Source organism: Primulina tabacum, chromosome 9 (assembly GCF_025594145.1).
Source record: "Primulina tabacum isolate GXHZ01 chromosome 9, ASM2559414v2, whole genome shotgun sequence".
In the NCBI taxonomy this organism is placed as follows: domain Eukaryota; kingdom Viridiplantae; phylum Streptophyta; class Magnoliopsida; order Lamiales; family Gesneriaceae; genus Primulina; species Primulina tabacum.
In genome coordinates this window covers 18,918,094-18,933,144 of record NC_134558.1, presented here as the reverse complement: position 1 = coordinate 18,933,144, position 15,051 = coordinate 18,918,094, and the positions used below count along the sequence as shown (strand labels likewise).

The window sequence follows — 15,051 nt, the reverse complement described above, 5'->3', positions numbered from 1 at the left end:
TGCGTGGACTGAAGCTAGGAGACGATTTGGAGAAAATATGGTGGCTAGATCGAGTCTTCACGGGGAACCGAGGGGTGCACATGCTTGAGGGTGTGGGCTGTGGTTAGTTTCGGTCAAGGAGGGTCCAGAGGTGGGCTAGGAAGAGTTGGTTCAGGTCTGGTCCCCATTGATTTGGTCTAGGGTCGAGAATTTTGAGGGTTTAGTGCACTAGGTTTTGTTTCGTTTTGGTGCAAGAAAATCCAGTAACTTTCATGTGATTTTCGAGGGTCTTAATGGTGCTGGTCTAGATGGTTTAAAGTCTGGTAGGATATGGTTGAGATATGGTTTAAGCTTGGGAAGTTTTGGTTAAGTTTCGGGTTGATTCGGATTAAAAACCGGGACCCCGGTCCAAGTTTTAAAACGAATCGTATAATTTATGAAATGAGCTCAAGTTTACATCTAAAGAACGATTATAAATATTTTTTGAAATGTTTTAAGGTGTTTGGTTGACTTCAGGTCGAAATTTTGAGGTCCATGTGTAAAACGGTAAATTAGGGTTTGCAGGGGCAAAATGGTCATTTTTCACACGGGTCAAGTTAGCAGTCCTGCAGCACCCTGATCATCAAATTGACATGTTTTAAATGTATACGATATCATGAACAATTGCTTTTTATGTAAATATGAAAAATGTGTTACATGCTTGATTTTAAGGAAATTTACGTATATGCATGATTTTTATAAATGATGAATATGATGACATGTTTTGAAGGATGAGGTTTGTTGTGACTAATACGAATACGATGACATGTAAGTTCAAGGCTCAGTGGATGGGTAGTACTGTCACTGATGTCCCCATCGTCGGGTACCACGGTTATACGTAGATAGATCCATCGAATAGAGCTGATATGATAGAGCTGATACGAAAGTCACAACTAATTATCTGAATTCAAATAAAAAAATGAACACGCATATATTGATATGATGAGACATGTTATGGACATGTTTATGCTTTGACACGTTATGTTTAAGTTCATACGTTTAGGATCATGAAAGCTATTTTAATTACTGTACTTTTCATTGTTGCATATTATGTATGTGTACTTGTTATAACACTTCAGGTGTATTGAGTCTTTAGACTCACTAGGTGTGATTGATGCAAGTGATCTTCGGTTGATGAGACTGGATGCATTGAAGACTAAGTAGGCTGGACTTGGGGTGCACATGAAATCTCGAGGACCTTGCATTTCTTCCGCACTATATGTTTATGAGTCATGGATGAACATTGTTTGTTTTATACATTTTCACCTTTTACTACGTTGATGATTTAGCAGGATTTTGAAGGTTACGCTTGAATCCTTTTAAAAAACAGTCTAGTGGTTTTGAAAATGTTAAATTGTTTTTAACTGCAGTATTTTTACCCGATAGTCGTTTACATTTTATAATGCACGATTGACCGTTGTTATTGCATACATGCATTTAAATATGTTTTTGAAAATGGTTTTAAAAAAAATTGTCTAGTAGTATTTTAGTAGCACGAGACGTTTCAAGAAGATTTCAAAGCAATTTTAGATAAAAATTTTTTTTTCACGGGAACCTTGCTTGAAAATTTATGTCTTAGAACCATTAGTGAATGAACATGTATCATTACTAGCATGTACATGAATCTCATTATCATCCGAATGCACAACAACAATGTGCTCGATACCATTTTGCAGAATGGAGTCATTATCTTCCACATGCACCTCAGCCATGTTCTCCACATCATTTTCCATACTAAGCACATTATTTATTTCTATATTCTGATTTGAGCAAACATTTACATCTCTGAATACCTCATTGTTGTTACAACGATCATCATAGAAAAAACTTTAATCAAAATAGTCATCATACAATCATTTTCATTAACATCATTGCATTCATTATCCACATATCTATCATTCACATTTATATCAAAGGGCACAATGCAATCAGTTCTAACAGTATCAAAAGTTCTATCTGTCTCAACAATATCCAAAGTAGCAACAATATTGTGTTCAACTTCGACATAAAGCATATGTATGTCTCTTGCATAACCAAAATATAATTACGCCTTAAAATAATTATTATTCTCAATATACATATGACGAATATTGTAATGCTTCACATCTGGTAGATTACTTAATCTTAACAGCTCTTTGCTACCTAGATTCACAACTCTGTATATCTCACATCGTGAACATTCCATCGAATAAATTCAGAATCCACAAGAATTGATGCCCCTTACCAATAGACCATTGACGCCATTTAAATATATTATCTTCACAACTTTCTCATTCATCATTGTACTCAAAGATAATGATTGTCAGCATAACCTATAAAACCATAAAACTAATGTTATATATTATAATCCAATCTAATATAAAAATTATTAATTCGTAATGTTTATTTCAATAAAAAAAAACCGATCCAACATGATGGAACTCGACCAAACATGATGAGATGTGACATAACATGATGAAACCTGGCAAAACTATGATGAGATGGGACCCAACATGATGAAACAAGACCCAAAATGATGAAACTTGACCAAATAGGATGTTACTCGACCAACATGATGAAACTCGACCCAAAATATATTCTAAAATTGAAGCAATACCTGACCCAACATGATGAAACTCCACCAAAACCTCTAACAATGATGAAACTCAGCCCCAAAAACTCGACCAAACCCTTGAATCCAGCCAAACACTTGTAAATTACAGAGAACATTTACATTTATGTCGTAAAGCAACAAATAGATTATTATACAAAGTTGCATTGTAAAATTATACTTGCGCTTTTTAAAATGATTTTTAATTCATTATTTTCTTTGGTTTCCTTCGAGGGAACAGAGAAACATCGGGATCTTCAAGTGGAAGAAGAAAAAAACGACAACCAACTAAGATGACCAATAAATTTTTTAAAAAAATAAAAAAAATCTGTATTACCTAACTTACTTAATGCATTAATAATTCCACTCCCTTTCACCAAATAATAAATTCAGACACCTTTCGTTTGAATTAAATTTAAAATGAGTAATATATTTTTCATTGACCCCAAATTTTACTATATTCTTTAATTTATTGCTATTTATTTTTCTATTAATTTTGACCAATCATAAAAATAAAAAAATGGCAGTTTTTTATTGAACATTATTATTGATCACGTGTCCATACATGGCGTGATCTCACTGGGCCAAGCCGCCACGATTATTATGTTTTTTTAAAAAAAAAAATTCACTTTTTTTTTAAATTTAGCTTATTTATTTAAGTTTTTTGTACTTCATTATCTAAAGATTTTTATAGTTGATTACATAAAATGAAAAAAAAAAATTGACTATGTTTGAAGAAGTACTTATAAAATATTTTTATGAAAGTGCTTTTTAAAAAACTTTTACAAAAATGTTTTAAAAGCTGTTTTAAGAATAAATATATATTTGAACAACTATTCTATAAAAATATTTTTATAGTTAAAAAGTAATATGTTTTTATTTTTATCATTGTACATTCAATTCTAAATATATCAATAAACACATCTGATTTGTTTTTATAAAATTATACTTTGATAACATTTTTTAAAATATTTTTCAAAAACATTTAAAAAAAATATTGTCCAAACACATATTTTAAGTTTTTTTAACTTATAAAATATTGAAACATTTTTGAAGTATTTATACAAATGGACCCATAGGTTTCATGAATAAAAATGAAAATTAATCGTAAAATAACTAAAAATAAAATCAAAATGCGACTTGTAGGATTAAATATGAATATTCATTGTTAAAATGATCAAAATATAAAAAATACAAATTACAAGACCAAAAATATAATTTTCTAATTTTTTTCATTTTTTTAAGAGTTGATACAATTAGAGCACCTCCGATGAGAGGTTTATCGAAACGACCATACTTATAAATTCATTTAATTTACACTAGTTTTTTTCTAGAACCATGCATAATTAACTCATCATAAATAAACTAGCATAAATAATCAAATAAATTAATTCCATAATATCTAAAACCATTCATTTGGAATAAGTAAATAAAACAATAAAAGTCTAAAATTTAACTCAATAAATTCTAGCATCTTAACAATCTATAAATAAAAGCGATAATGCATAAAATCAAGTCTTTAACATATGTGGAATTTCTAGGTCATCGGGTATGCACTGCGCCTCCCGAATGACTCGATAGTCCATACCTCCCGACTCAACTTCGTCATCCCCTGCAACCATTCAAACCTAGTGAGTCTAATGACTCAGCATGCGCAAAACTAATATAGAAAGTACGTAAATATACAATCACATGCATAAAAATTACTTTTACTAAAAATAATCTTTTTCATGCAAACATGAATCCTTCAAAAATATGAAACTTTTGAAACCATGCTTAAGTATGAACTTTTCCATATTTGAAACCATGCTGATCCAGGGGCTAGGGTCGTGCTTTAGGGTCCTGGTGAGGGTCTAGTGTGAGCCAATAGTCGAGCCAATGGCAGCCACAGCCGTTGGAGCGTCTGTTCCTCGGCTGCAGGAGAAGAGCCACTCGGCGGGCTGCTGTTGTGAGGGGTTTGGATCCTTGAGCGTCTGGTCTGTATCCGAAAGGGTCTGATTATGGTTTTGTTTAGGGTCTAAGGAAGGGGTCTAGGGCCTGGTTCGGGGTTGTTTCGAGCCGTGGTCCGTTCGGGGTCGTAAATTGCCCGAACGTGTCAAAAAAGGCAAATTGAGCCTAGGTTAAAAATGAAATCCATGTTTCGATTTTTTCTTGGGCTTGGGGACTTCCAGCAACTTATATTGAGTCTTCGGATGTTAATAAAGATCTGGTCTCGGGTTGGTTCAAGTCGGATGGATAGTTTGGCCATTTGTTTAACCGAAAACGCGAAAACGGTGGTAAACGAGTCACCCGGCAAACGAATTGAGTCATTTTTGAAACATAGGTCCTAAGATTGAATTTCCAGCAAGCTTATTTTTGGGTGTTTTTAAAGTGTTGAAATCGATTCGTCTCATTGGGTCAAAGTTTAAGGTCATACGGGTACGTATAGCATTGAAACGTTTGCGGTCGGTTCGAGGAAAGTCGAGGGCGGTTTGCAACTTCCTAAAACAATTCCACATCATGTAAAATGTTATTTTTAGAATTTTTAAAGTATATGCATGATATATGCCATTTTTAGAAATTTTAACGTATTTGCACGTATATGCTATTTTTAGCAATCTCGACGTATACGAATGATATGAGTCATTTTGAAAATTTTAAAAAATATGAAAGTTATGAATGTTGTATGAAATATTAAAGTAAAAAAAATATTTGAGGAATGTGAATTGATCATGACGTAAAAGCAGTGAGGGATCCGTTGAAAACGAGAACGGTGAACTTAGAATGATAAAAGGAGTTAACTGTCGAAAATGGGGGCGGGAATCTCAATGATAATGGATCCGTTGAAAAAGTGAACGATTAAGTTATTTTTATGACCCTAAACATTCACTCAAGACCTTGGTTAGGACCCCATGCAGCCCCCTTGGCCGATGGAACCCCAAACCGCCCCCTTCCATCTCACAACCTGCACGCGTTTTGCGTGCAGGGCCAACAGTCCCTTGCGGCTCACGTTATTGGCTATTGTCCCTTCAAAAATTGATCTTAACGTCTAGGTCTACACTTGTATCTATTTGTTTGCTTCCCTCCTTCAACAATTCCCGTAAAACGTTAAGAATTCTTTATAAAACATGATATGCACATGCATAAAACTTTGAAACCAACATCCTTATAAACTTTTCACATAAAATTCAATACATGCAATATTATAGATTGAATGGTGCTTGAAAAGAGTTTGAAAACATGTCTTGACCGTTTACGCTTACGGAATACGAGCGACGGCGCGACGAGAGACGAACGAGACACGAATCTTCTTTCCTTCCTCTCCTCTATGCCTCGGCCCCTAAAGTCCTATTGTGTGTGTGTGTGTGTGTGTGTGCTGAATGTGTGTGGGTGGCGTGTAGTTTAGGGTGTAGGGTGGGTAGGTTTTATTTAAATACATTATTAGTGGGCTTTAGTTTACATAAAGAGCCCTAATTAATTAATTAAATCCTTGCTAATCTAGTCCCAATAAAGAATTAACTAAATACTTAATTTTTCTACTAGAAAGTCCCAACAATATTAAGAAAATATTTGGTGCCACTCGTTTTTAGTATCGCATGCCCGAAACTGTTCATTTTCTAGCAAAAGTTCATTACCAATTATATTCGTCCTTTACTATAAATATATTGTCGCTTTCCTAATTTAGACTTACTAAATATAAAGTTTCTATTTATAACTTTCTACAAATAGAAACTTATTAAAATCGTCTTCAGTTCTCTCACCTTCTGCCGTACATCGCGTATTCGACTGCGTAAAGTTTACATTCATAACATTTAGTTAAATAATCAATAAATCATACCAATACGTAAACATACTTCTAGACCATTCATTTAAATAATTTCGAATAAATTTTCATACATGCATGTGGTTAGTGTGCTCGGATTTTTGGACGTTACATTTATTAACGTCCATTCATTTTTTTGAGTTCATGTCCAAAAATGAACTAGGTTCAAAACTAAAAACTTGGTTATTTTTTAAAAGAGTGTGGGAATGTGTGTGATTGGATAGTGAGGCTCGTAAAGATATATTTTTTTAGTTTATGATTGTGGGAAAAGGTTTTAAAAATAGTTAGTTCTTAATTTTTAATGTGACAGTGGATAAGATAAAAATAGATCCATTTTTTCAGTTCACAACTAAAAAGAGAATATATTTTTTCTTAGTCTAGTAACTAGTTTATTTGGGCTTTGGTAATATTTGATATTGCTAAAATAATTTTCGAATTTGGATTGTTTGAGATTCATCTAACATCGAAATATTTATTTTTTGTCAAAAAACGCTAATTAGATGGTGACAACACATTTTTTCCGTCACAATCTTTGAATTATTACAGTGACATGCATATAACTTATAAATTTTATTTGATATGTTAGATTTTCATTTTACGTTAACATATTTTTAATAAATTGATTTTCATTGAAAATAAAAAAATCGCCAAATTTTTGTTTACATCAGTTTTAACCATCCTCCAATCTTTGTTTCTCGATTAAAATTGAATATTTTGATAATAAATAGATTAAAAGAACCAAAATTTTTTGAAAATTTAATGAATAAAAAAAATATTTTCTCGGGCTAAAAATTGTCCTCGCCGATGAAGCTTTTATATCGTAGCAGGACCCGTTGGCCCAGCTGATCCCGATTTCATTTCACGCAAATTTGAATTTCAATTTATCCCCTTCTCTTCTTCCCGCTCACACGTTTCTCCGTCTCTCTTTCGGAGGTCAGCTCAAAAAAAAAAAAAAAAAAAAAAAAATTGTTCTGGATTTGGAGAAGTGGCAGCATGAATCACTATCACATTTATGAAGCGATTGGCCGTGGAAAATATTCGGTAATTTCACTTTGATTTGTAATCGATCTCGTTGAAAAATCCCAATTGTTAGGTGTTCGTTTCATGTGTCTGATTTATTTGCTTGAATCCATGTGTGGTGTCAGACGGTATATAAAGGACGGAAGAAGAAGACGATCGAGTATTTTGCGATTAAAAGCGTGGATAAATCGAACAGAACGAAAGTTCTGCAAGAAGTAAGTACACTTGCAAACTGTTTCTGCACTTCATGTAATTTAGATTTGACTTCAATTGGTGACTGTAAGTTCTTATTTCGAGCAAATGACCTGCTACCAATTTCGTGCATTTTTTCCTTGGTGACAGGTTCGGATTCTCCACACACTGGATCACTCCAATGTGCTAAAGTTCTACTCCTGGTAAGTTCTGCTTCTATCTGAAGACATACAACGATCTTTCATTTTGTAGAGTGAACGCACATTGGCTTTCATGCTCCACTATAGTCTGCAGTTAGATGCTTACATTCTTGTGCTCTCATCAATTTTTTGCAGTTAGATGCTTACATTCTTGTACTCTCATCAATTTTTCTTACATAATCTTCTCGCTAAATGATAATGTAGGTATGAAACATCAGCACATTTGTGGTTAGTTCTGGAGTATTGTGTGGGAGGAGATCTAATGACTTTATTGCAACAGGTGATTTAGTTTTAACAACTCATTGATGACATAACTTGAATGTCACCATGCTTCGATGATGTTTCTGATTATAAATCTTAATTATGCCCTTTGTTTCGAACACTAAACATATAAATACGAATTTGGATGATCTTGCTATAAGCTTGCTGTTTTTTTCCCTTGAGTTTTTTTTTCCCTCTCTTAAACAGCTTGAATTCTGTCCTGTTCGCAACTTTAGAAGGATGTCTTGTGATAAATACAACTCAATCTGCTCTCTTAGTATGTTTTGTTAAAAGCAGGTTTAAATATTCAGTGATTTAAACTCAAAAACTTTGTATTTTAAGCTTACAAGCTCGAATACTCAATGACATAGGTATACCAAGTCTATCTGTGTACAGATTGTTAGTTACAACTTACATATGAGAATCATAATGGTTACTACATGTATGTTCTCTCATGCCACAGTTTCATTATTGAGCATGAATTTGTAGTTTTACTCATGAGCATATCTCAACTTGTTGGCTTTATGAACTCAAGCCTATTATGTTATAATAGTGCTTGAACTCAAACCTAATTTCAAAATGGTGTTTTTTACTTTTTAAAAGCATAATTACCAAATAATTGAATTTTATGGTCACCTGTTGTCATTATTGGACCGTTGAACCCTTTTAACTTTTATTGCCAATATGAAACTATTTTCTTGGATTTTTTCCTAGCTTTTGTCTACTTAACAATTATATAATTGCTGACAAGCAGGATGGTAAGCTTCCAGAAGATTCTATACATGATCTGGCTCATGACCTTGTTCTAGGTCTACAGTAAGAGTCCCGTTTACCGAATCTTACTGCTTAGTAATTTTTATTAAATGTTTCTATCATTAATAATGACCTCAAATTCCAGGTACTTACATTCGAAGGGAATCATTTATTGTGACTTAAAACCATCAAACATACTTCTTGACGAAAATGGACACACAAAGGTGTTATCTTTATCTTCCACCACATTGGATTGTGGTAGTCGTTTTATAATCTGACAATGCGCTCACTTAAACATTCTGTGATGCAGTTGTGCGATTTTGGTTTGGCTAGAAAACTGAGTGATATATCACTGGCACCGTCCCCTCAGGTGGGATGTTTAATTAGTATTTTCTCACTATCAGAAGTATGGCCGACTGATATGGCTTGTTGGATAAGGATACTGAAATTGCCATTTGTAATCTCAGTAATGTTTTCCATTTTTCATTCTAATCTTCTAGTCATGTTTTTGCATGTGTAGTTACCACAAGCAAAACGTGGAGCCCCATGTTACATGGCTCCCGAATTATTCCAAGATGGAGGGGTTCACTCATATGCTTCTGATTTCTGGGCTCTTGGTTGTGTGCTATACGAATGCTATACTGGAAGGCCTCCATTTGTTGGCAAAGAATTCACTCAGTTGGCAAAGTCAATCCTTTTGGATGCAACTCCTGCTCTTCCTGGAACTCCAACCCGTGCATTTGAAAATTTGATAAATTCTTTGTTGACCAAAGATCCAGCGGAAAGGATGCAGTGGCCCGAACTTTGCAGTCATGCTTTTTGGAGGACAAAATTTTCTCCACTGGCATTACCTCCTCAACCGGCTTTTGCTAACATGATTGAGGTGTCTTCTGAGCCACATCTTACAGAACGCAATGGCGATAAACCAATTCGGAACAAAACTCCAAATAAAACTTGTGGAAAAAATTCAAGAGGCTCCGCTAAACAAGATGAAAATTCTAATCTTAGGGCAAAAGGAGAAGAAACACCTGTCAAAGGCGTAACGAGCAATCGTAAAACTCATACAAATCCTACAAGCAGAATTCCTGACGGCAAGCACAAGACCCTGTCAAATAATATTGGAGGCTTGAATCTTCTGCGACTTTCAAGAATCGCTAAAGGTAATTTGCAGAGAGAAAATGAAAAGGAGAATTACCGGAGGCCATTACCTAGTAGCTCTAACAATGATGCAGAAGTCAAAATTGAAAACAATGACATGGAACTCGATTTTAATGAGAACACTGAAGATGAGGGGCCTGATGAAATAGAGGGATCTGAGAACACATCATGCACTGTTGATGAGAACTTATCGACTCCAAGCACGCTTGAGGAGAAACCAGAAGAGACGGATAACCTAGTGAGCCAGTCAGATGCTTCAAATGTGGTATACACCCTTCTTTCAGAAGATTCAAAAACCCAAGAACAGGAATTGTCTTCTGAGCACATTGAAGTGAGCCATGTGGCAGCTACCCCACCCAGTGCTAATACTCAGCAGAAGGCTTCACGGATTAAAGATGTTTCGGCGAATGCTCTAGATTTTAATGCTACAAAATCATCTACAGATCTATCAGAAGCATTCTGGCACCCATCTGATCTCTCAGTAAGACCAGTTATGCCAAGCAGAAAACACGATAAAGGATCAGATGCAATTCCTTCCCTTCCATTTGATGTAATTCCATCATCTGATTTCACGAAAATGCCTAAAGAGAAACTGGATTCTTTGTGTAATGGAATTGTGAGTATATTGAGTGGTAATGCGGCTTTAGGTGAGAAGCAAGGTGTTATCAGGTACCTCGAGGGGTTAAGTAGTAATGTTGATGCTGCCAATGTTTTAACAAATGGTCCCATAATGCTAGTTCTTGTCAAAATGCTTAGGCAGTCCAAAGCTTCATCTCTGCGTGTACAACTCTCATCCCTTATAGGCCTTTTGATTCGCCATTCAACTTTTATTGGCGATGACTTGCCAAATTCTGGAATTCTAGGTGCTTTAACTGATGGCCTTCGAGATAGGCAGGAAAAAGTAAGAAGATTCTCTATGGCTGCTTTGGGTGAGTTGCTCTTTTACATATCCACTCTTAGTGATCATGCAATGGATAACAAGCCCCAGGAATCTCCATCAAAAGACAACCGGCCCTCTTCTGGATGGCAGGTTGGCTTTTCTCAACCAGCAATGAACTTGGAAATTGTCGATCAAATATGGATATTTAATTATTTTGCCATCGTATAATTGATTTGATAATATATTTATGTTGTTCTTTATGCATAGCGAGTGCAGATTTCCGTACTGTTCTTGTTTACTTGTTTATATGTTGGTTTGTGTAATGTTTTTTATGGTAGTTTTCTCAATCTTTGGGCAGGTTCCAAGTTCTTTAATCACTTTTATTGCATCAGTTTTGCGGAAAGGGGAGGATGATCTAACCCAGCTTTATGCTTTAAGAACAGTAGAGAACATCTCTAGTCATGGTGGCTACTGGGCGATTCGTTTCACCAGCCAGGATGTAATTAGCAATCTCTGCTACATATTTAGGGCTCCGGGGAAACAAGAAAACATGAAGCTCACAGCAGGATCGTGTTTGGTTCGATTGGTTCGTTTTAGCCCTTCCAGCATGCAACAAGTTCTGGAGAAACTCCCCATTAAGGACATCATCTCGAGCCTTTTGAAGGGAAATCAACGAGAACAGCAAATCAGTTTGAACATTCTAAACATGGCGATGCTTAGTAATCATTTGGTGACAAATGTTGGACGTCAATTTCTTCCCATGATGGAAGATAAGAATCTTCTTCCGAAACTGTTCTCTCTTATTGAGCAGGGAAGTGAAGTTCTGAAGGGAAAGATACTGGTTTTTGTGGCTTTACTATGTAAAATTGGAAAGAGATGGCTCCCACATATTTTTTGCAATGCAAGAATTATATCAGCTGTTGATAGGCTTTCAAAAGAGAAAGATAATTATTTGAGACATTGTCTTGATGCTTTTGTGCAAGCTGTGGCATCTATAGTACCAGGTCTGCTTGAAACTATAACAGGAGATGTTCAGCAACTTATGGGTGGCAGACGTCATGGACAAGTTATTGGTCACAACAGTCGAAATTCTGCAAAGAACAGTATTCATTTCTTCCCTGTGGTTCTTCATCTTTTAGGGAGTTCTTTATTCAAGCATTCAATGGTCACTCAGCAGGTCTTGCAGCAGGTGGCAAATCTTCTTAAACTGACCGAGACACCTTTCCAGGTACATGAGTCAAACTGAAGCTGTTGTCCGTTTTATATTATGCATATCAACTTTTATGAATCCATAATTCTTGTTTTTGTGTACCATTACTTTTTTGAATATAGTTGATTGATTGGATGTATTCCATTTGTGAATTAATGAAAATGTTTAAAACTTTATTTCTAAGCTTGATAAAGTTAAATCTACATTTAAAAAACCCTAATTGTAGGCCTATCCTAACCATACATTAGATTTTTTGCAGAAAAGTAGAAAACGCTTATTTTCATCTCCCAAACGTTTTGTTTTTTTGTTTTTACTCAATTTGAAGTCTTGTATGAACAGAATGTTTGCTGGTCTATGTGTATTTTCGTCCAAATTTCTTACTGCACATATCTTCTTCGTTATATGTTTTCTTCCGCTATACTAGCAACATAATACATTTGCATGAAAGGGAAATCCCCCACATTGCATTTAGGTTTAACTCAAGTTAATCTTCTTCTTTTTTGCACAGGCTCGTCTTTGCTCATGTCACCAATATGCATTTATGAACATCTCTTTTAGAATGTCACACAATGTTACTTAAAACTCTAAATGTTTGTATGTCGATAGTTGAGTGGGTTAATCTTAAACTGCAGTATCGTCCCTTTTGAAAAGCATTACGAGCTTTTTGTGGTAATTATTATTGCAATTTTCCTGAAAGGGGTCATCTTTATCGCATTTTTGTTGACCGTGTTTGTGTTTGCTTTCTGATACATGACTAGGTTCTATCTTGTAAAATAAGGTCCAATTTCTTGTATAATTTCAGGGTAGAGATGACTTTCAGATAACTCTTTTGCGAGTTCTAGAATCAATCACAGAAGAGCCATCAGCATTCGAAAATTATCCCATCATTTTCCTCCATCAGGTTCTGCCCAGTCTGACTGCTATATACAAAGGAAACAAAGATGGAGATGCTAGATTTTTATGCTTGAAGATTTTCTTTGATGTCATGGTTTTTATACTGAATGACGCATCAGAGGCTAAAAAGTCGTCAGAAGAGTTGAAGTCAATATCAAACGGCTATTTTCTCCCTCTCTACCCAGCTTTGATTGTGGATGAAGATCCCATTCCAATGTACGCTCAGAAACTTCTCGTGATGCTTATCGAGTCCAATCACATTAAAATCTCTGACATTCTTCACATGAAAGCAGTTTCACAGTGCTTTGATTTTTTGCTTGGTGACTTTTCGACTATCAATGTAAGCAATGTAATGCTCTGTCTAGCTTTAGCATCTGCTCCAGAACTAGAAATCAAGATCCTCTCTCAATTAAAAGTGGTACGAAAGATTGGAAACCTTTTAGAGTTCGTACATGCCAAGGAGATGGAAGATTTCATAGAACCGACTCTTTATCTTTGTAGGGCACTGCTTTTACGTTCTGTAAACTCAAAGAAGGTCTCTGTCTATTCGAGGGAACCCACACTCTTATCTGATAACTCTAGTGAGAGTGCCACAGACCAGCAGGAATGCATAAAAGATATAATGGACTTCGGTGGCAATGTAGGAGTCTTGCTAGAATTGAGCAAGTCCAGTGAATCGAATATTTCAGATTTGTCCTCCGAGTGTATAACTTTGTTGTTCCAGGCAGCCCCAAGAGAAGCTACCATGAATTTGATGATGAATCTCTCCAAGGTCTCCATGGTCCTTGACTCCAGGAGTAATGGCATTGCCCACTTGGTGGTAGAACGAATTTTACAGAGTCTTGGTTTTGCCATTCGACTGTATCTGACACATTCAATGATACTTTCTGTCTGTACATCGGAATTAGCTAAGATAGAAGCTCTTGTATCACATTTAAGAAGTTCAAGCATACGTAAAATTGCTGATGCCGCTTTTCTGGCGACCTTGGAGTTGCTGAGGATGCCTCGCTAGCTACGAGTTCTCATTGGTAACGTTCACACGTACTGCTGTTTTGACAAATCTTCATCTTTGCCTCCAAATCACAAGGACCTTCCATTGCACATTTTATATCTGAAATACGCGATTTGCTTTTTTATAGGAATCAAAACAAGGAAATAAATAGGAATGATGCCCCTGGATGTGCATCAATCGCACTGCCTCCAAGTCTGTCCATGTTTTCTTTGTGTTACTGTACCTATGTTTATATCAATCGCGGAACCCTCAACTGTTCCATGCATCGTTCATGGACTCAAAATTTGCAATCCAATTTTTTTTTTTTATGTGGTGTTTCTCTGTAATATAACTTATTATTTTTTCAATGTTGATGTCTCTGAAATGAACCTGTACTATAACTGTTGTTTTGTGCTAATAAAGAGAATCAAAATCGTCTTATCCTATCTGCTTTAGAAAACTTTATGAAGATATGCTTTATCTTGAAATTCCTTGCTGGTAAAACCACTTTTGCTCTCGGTAATTGCAAGTAGGACACCACCAAGTAAAAATGCAAGTAAAAGCATGAATAAGAGCATTCGGATAAAAGTAGGAAGTATACTTACTTTTAGAGCCTTGTTTTAGTAGAAATGATTGGTGTTAAAATAACATTTGTGACTCAAATATTCAATAATTATTATGACACTAGCAAACAAGCTTAACCTCTCCCCACATGCACACCACTTGCAATCCATTACATATAATATTCATCACTAGCCAATCATAACAACTTCTTGTGGCACTTTATCCCATATTGATTTCACACCATTCTCCTTTCCCCAAATCATAGCAAAAACATCCGTCAAGTTCATTGCACATTTCCCATAACTTACTGATTTCTTTTGGAGTGTGATTCATCTTATTCCACAATCATTAGAAAAATGGCTTATTTTCACTTTCTTGCAGCATCCATCACAATGTTCGTCATGGCCTCATCTACACAGGCACACTCTAGTCTGGTAAGCTTAGGAGCACCTACTATTTCATCTGCACCAGCTGTTCTGCCATATCCTCCACCAGTTTCTCCAGATGCTGAATTGCCT

General features: G+C 35.4%; 1 protein-coding gene across 2 annotated transcripts; it reads left to right on the top strand.

Moving 5' to 3' along the window:
- The first annotated feature begins 7,291 nt into the window (after positions 1–7,291).
- Positions 7,292–15,051, top strand: LOC142554954 (serine/threonine-protein kinase RUNKEL-like). Of its 2 annotated transcripts, XR_012822286.1 has the most exons (12): positions 7,292–7,451; positions 7,556–7,645; positions 7,773–7,825; positions 8,027–8,102; positions 8,838–8,899; positions 8,982–9,060; positions 9,147–9,206; positions 9,357–11,024; positions 11,233–12,102; positions 12,887–14,006; positions 14,118–14,182; positions 14,915–15,051. XR_012822286.1 is itself a non-coding variant. In XM_075665560.1 (11 exons), the coding sequence occupies exons 1-10, from the start codon at positions 7,404–7,406 to the stop codon at positions 13,988–13,990; spliced, it is 4,110 nt and encodes a 1,369-aa protein (XP_075521675.1). In that variant the 5' UTR covers positions 7,292–7,403; the 3' UTR covers positions 13,991–14,006; positions 14,915–15,044. The 2 variants fall into 2 exon arrangements, 1 of the variants encoding a protein (XP_075521675.1); XM_075665560.1 differs by lacking the exon at positions 14,118–14,182 and having other exon boundaries at positions 14,915–15,044.

Coding starts and splice junctions, on each gene's coding strand:
- LOC142554954 (XM_075665560.1), top strand. CDS start 7,404: ATGAATCACTATCACATTTATGAAGCGATTGGCCGTGGAAAATATTCG. Junction 9,061..9,146: donor ACGAAAATGGACACACAAAG/GTGTTATCTTTA, acceptor TCTGTGATGCAG/TTGTGCGATTTTGGTTTGGC. Junction 9,207..9,356: donor CACTGGCACCGTCCCCTCAG/GTGGGATGTTTA, acceptor TTGCATGTGTAG/TTACCACAAGCAAAACGTGG.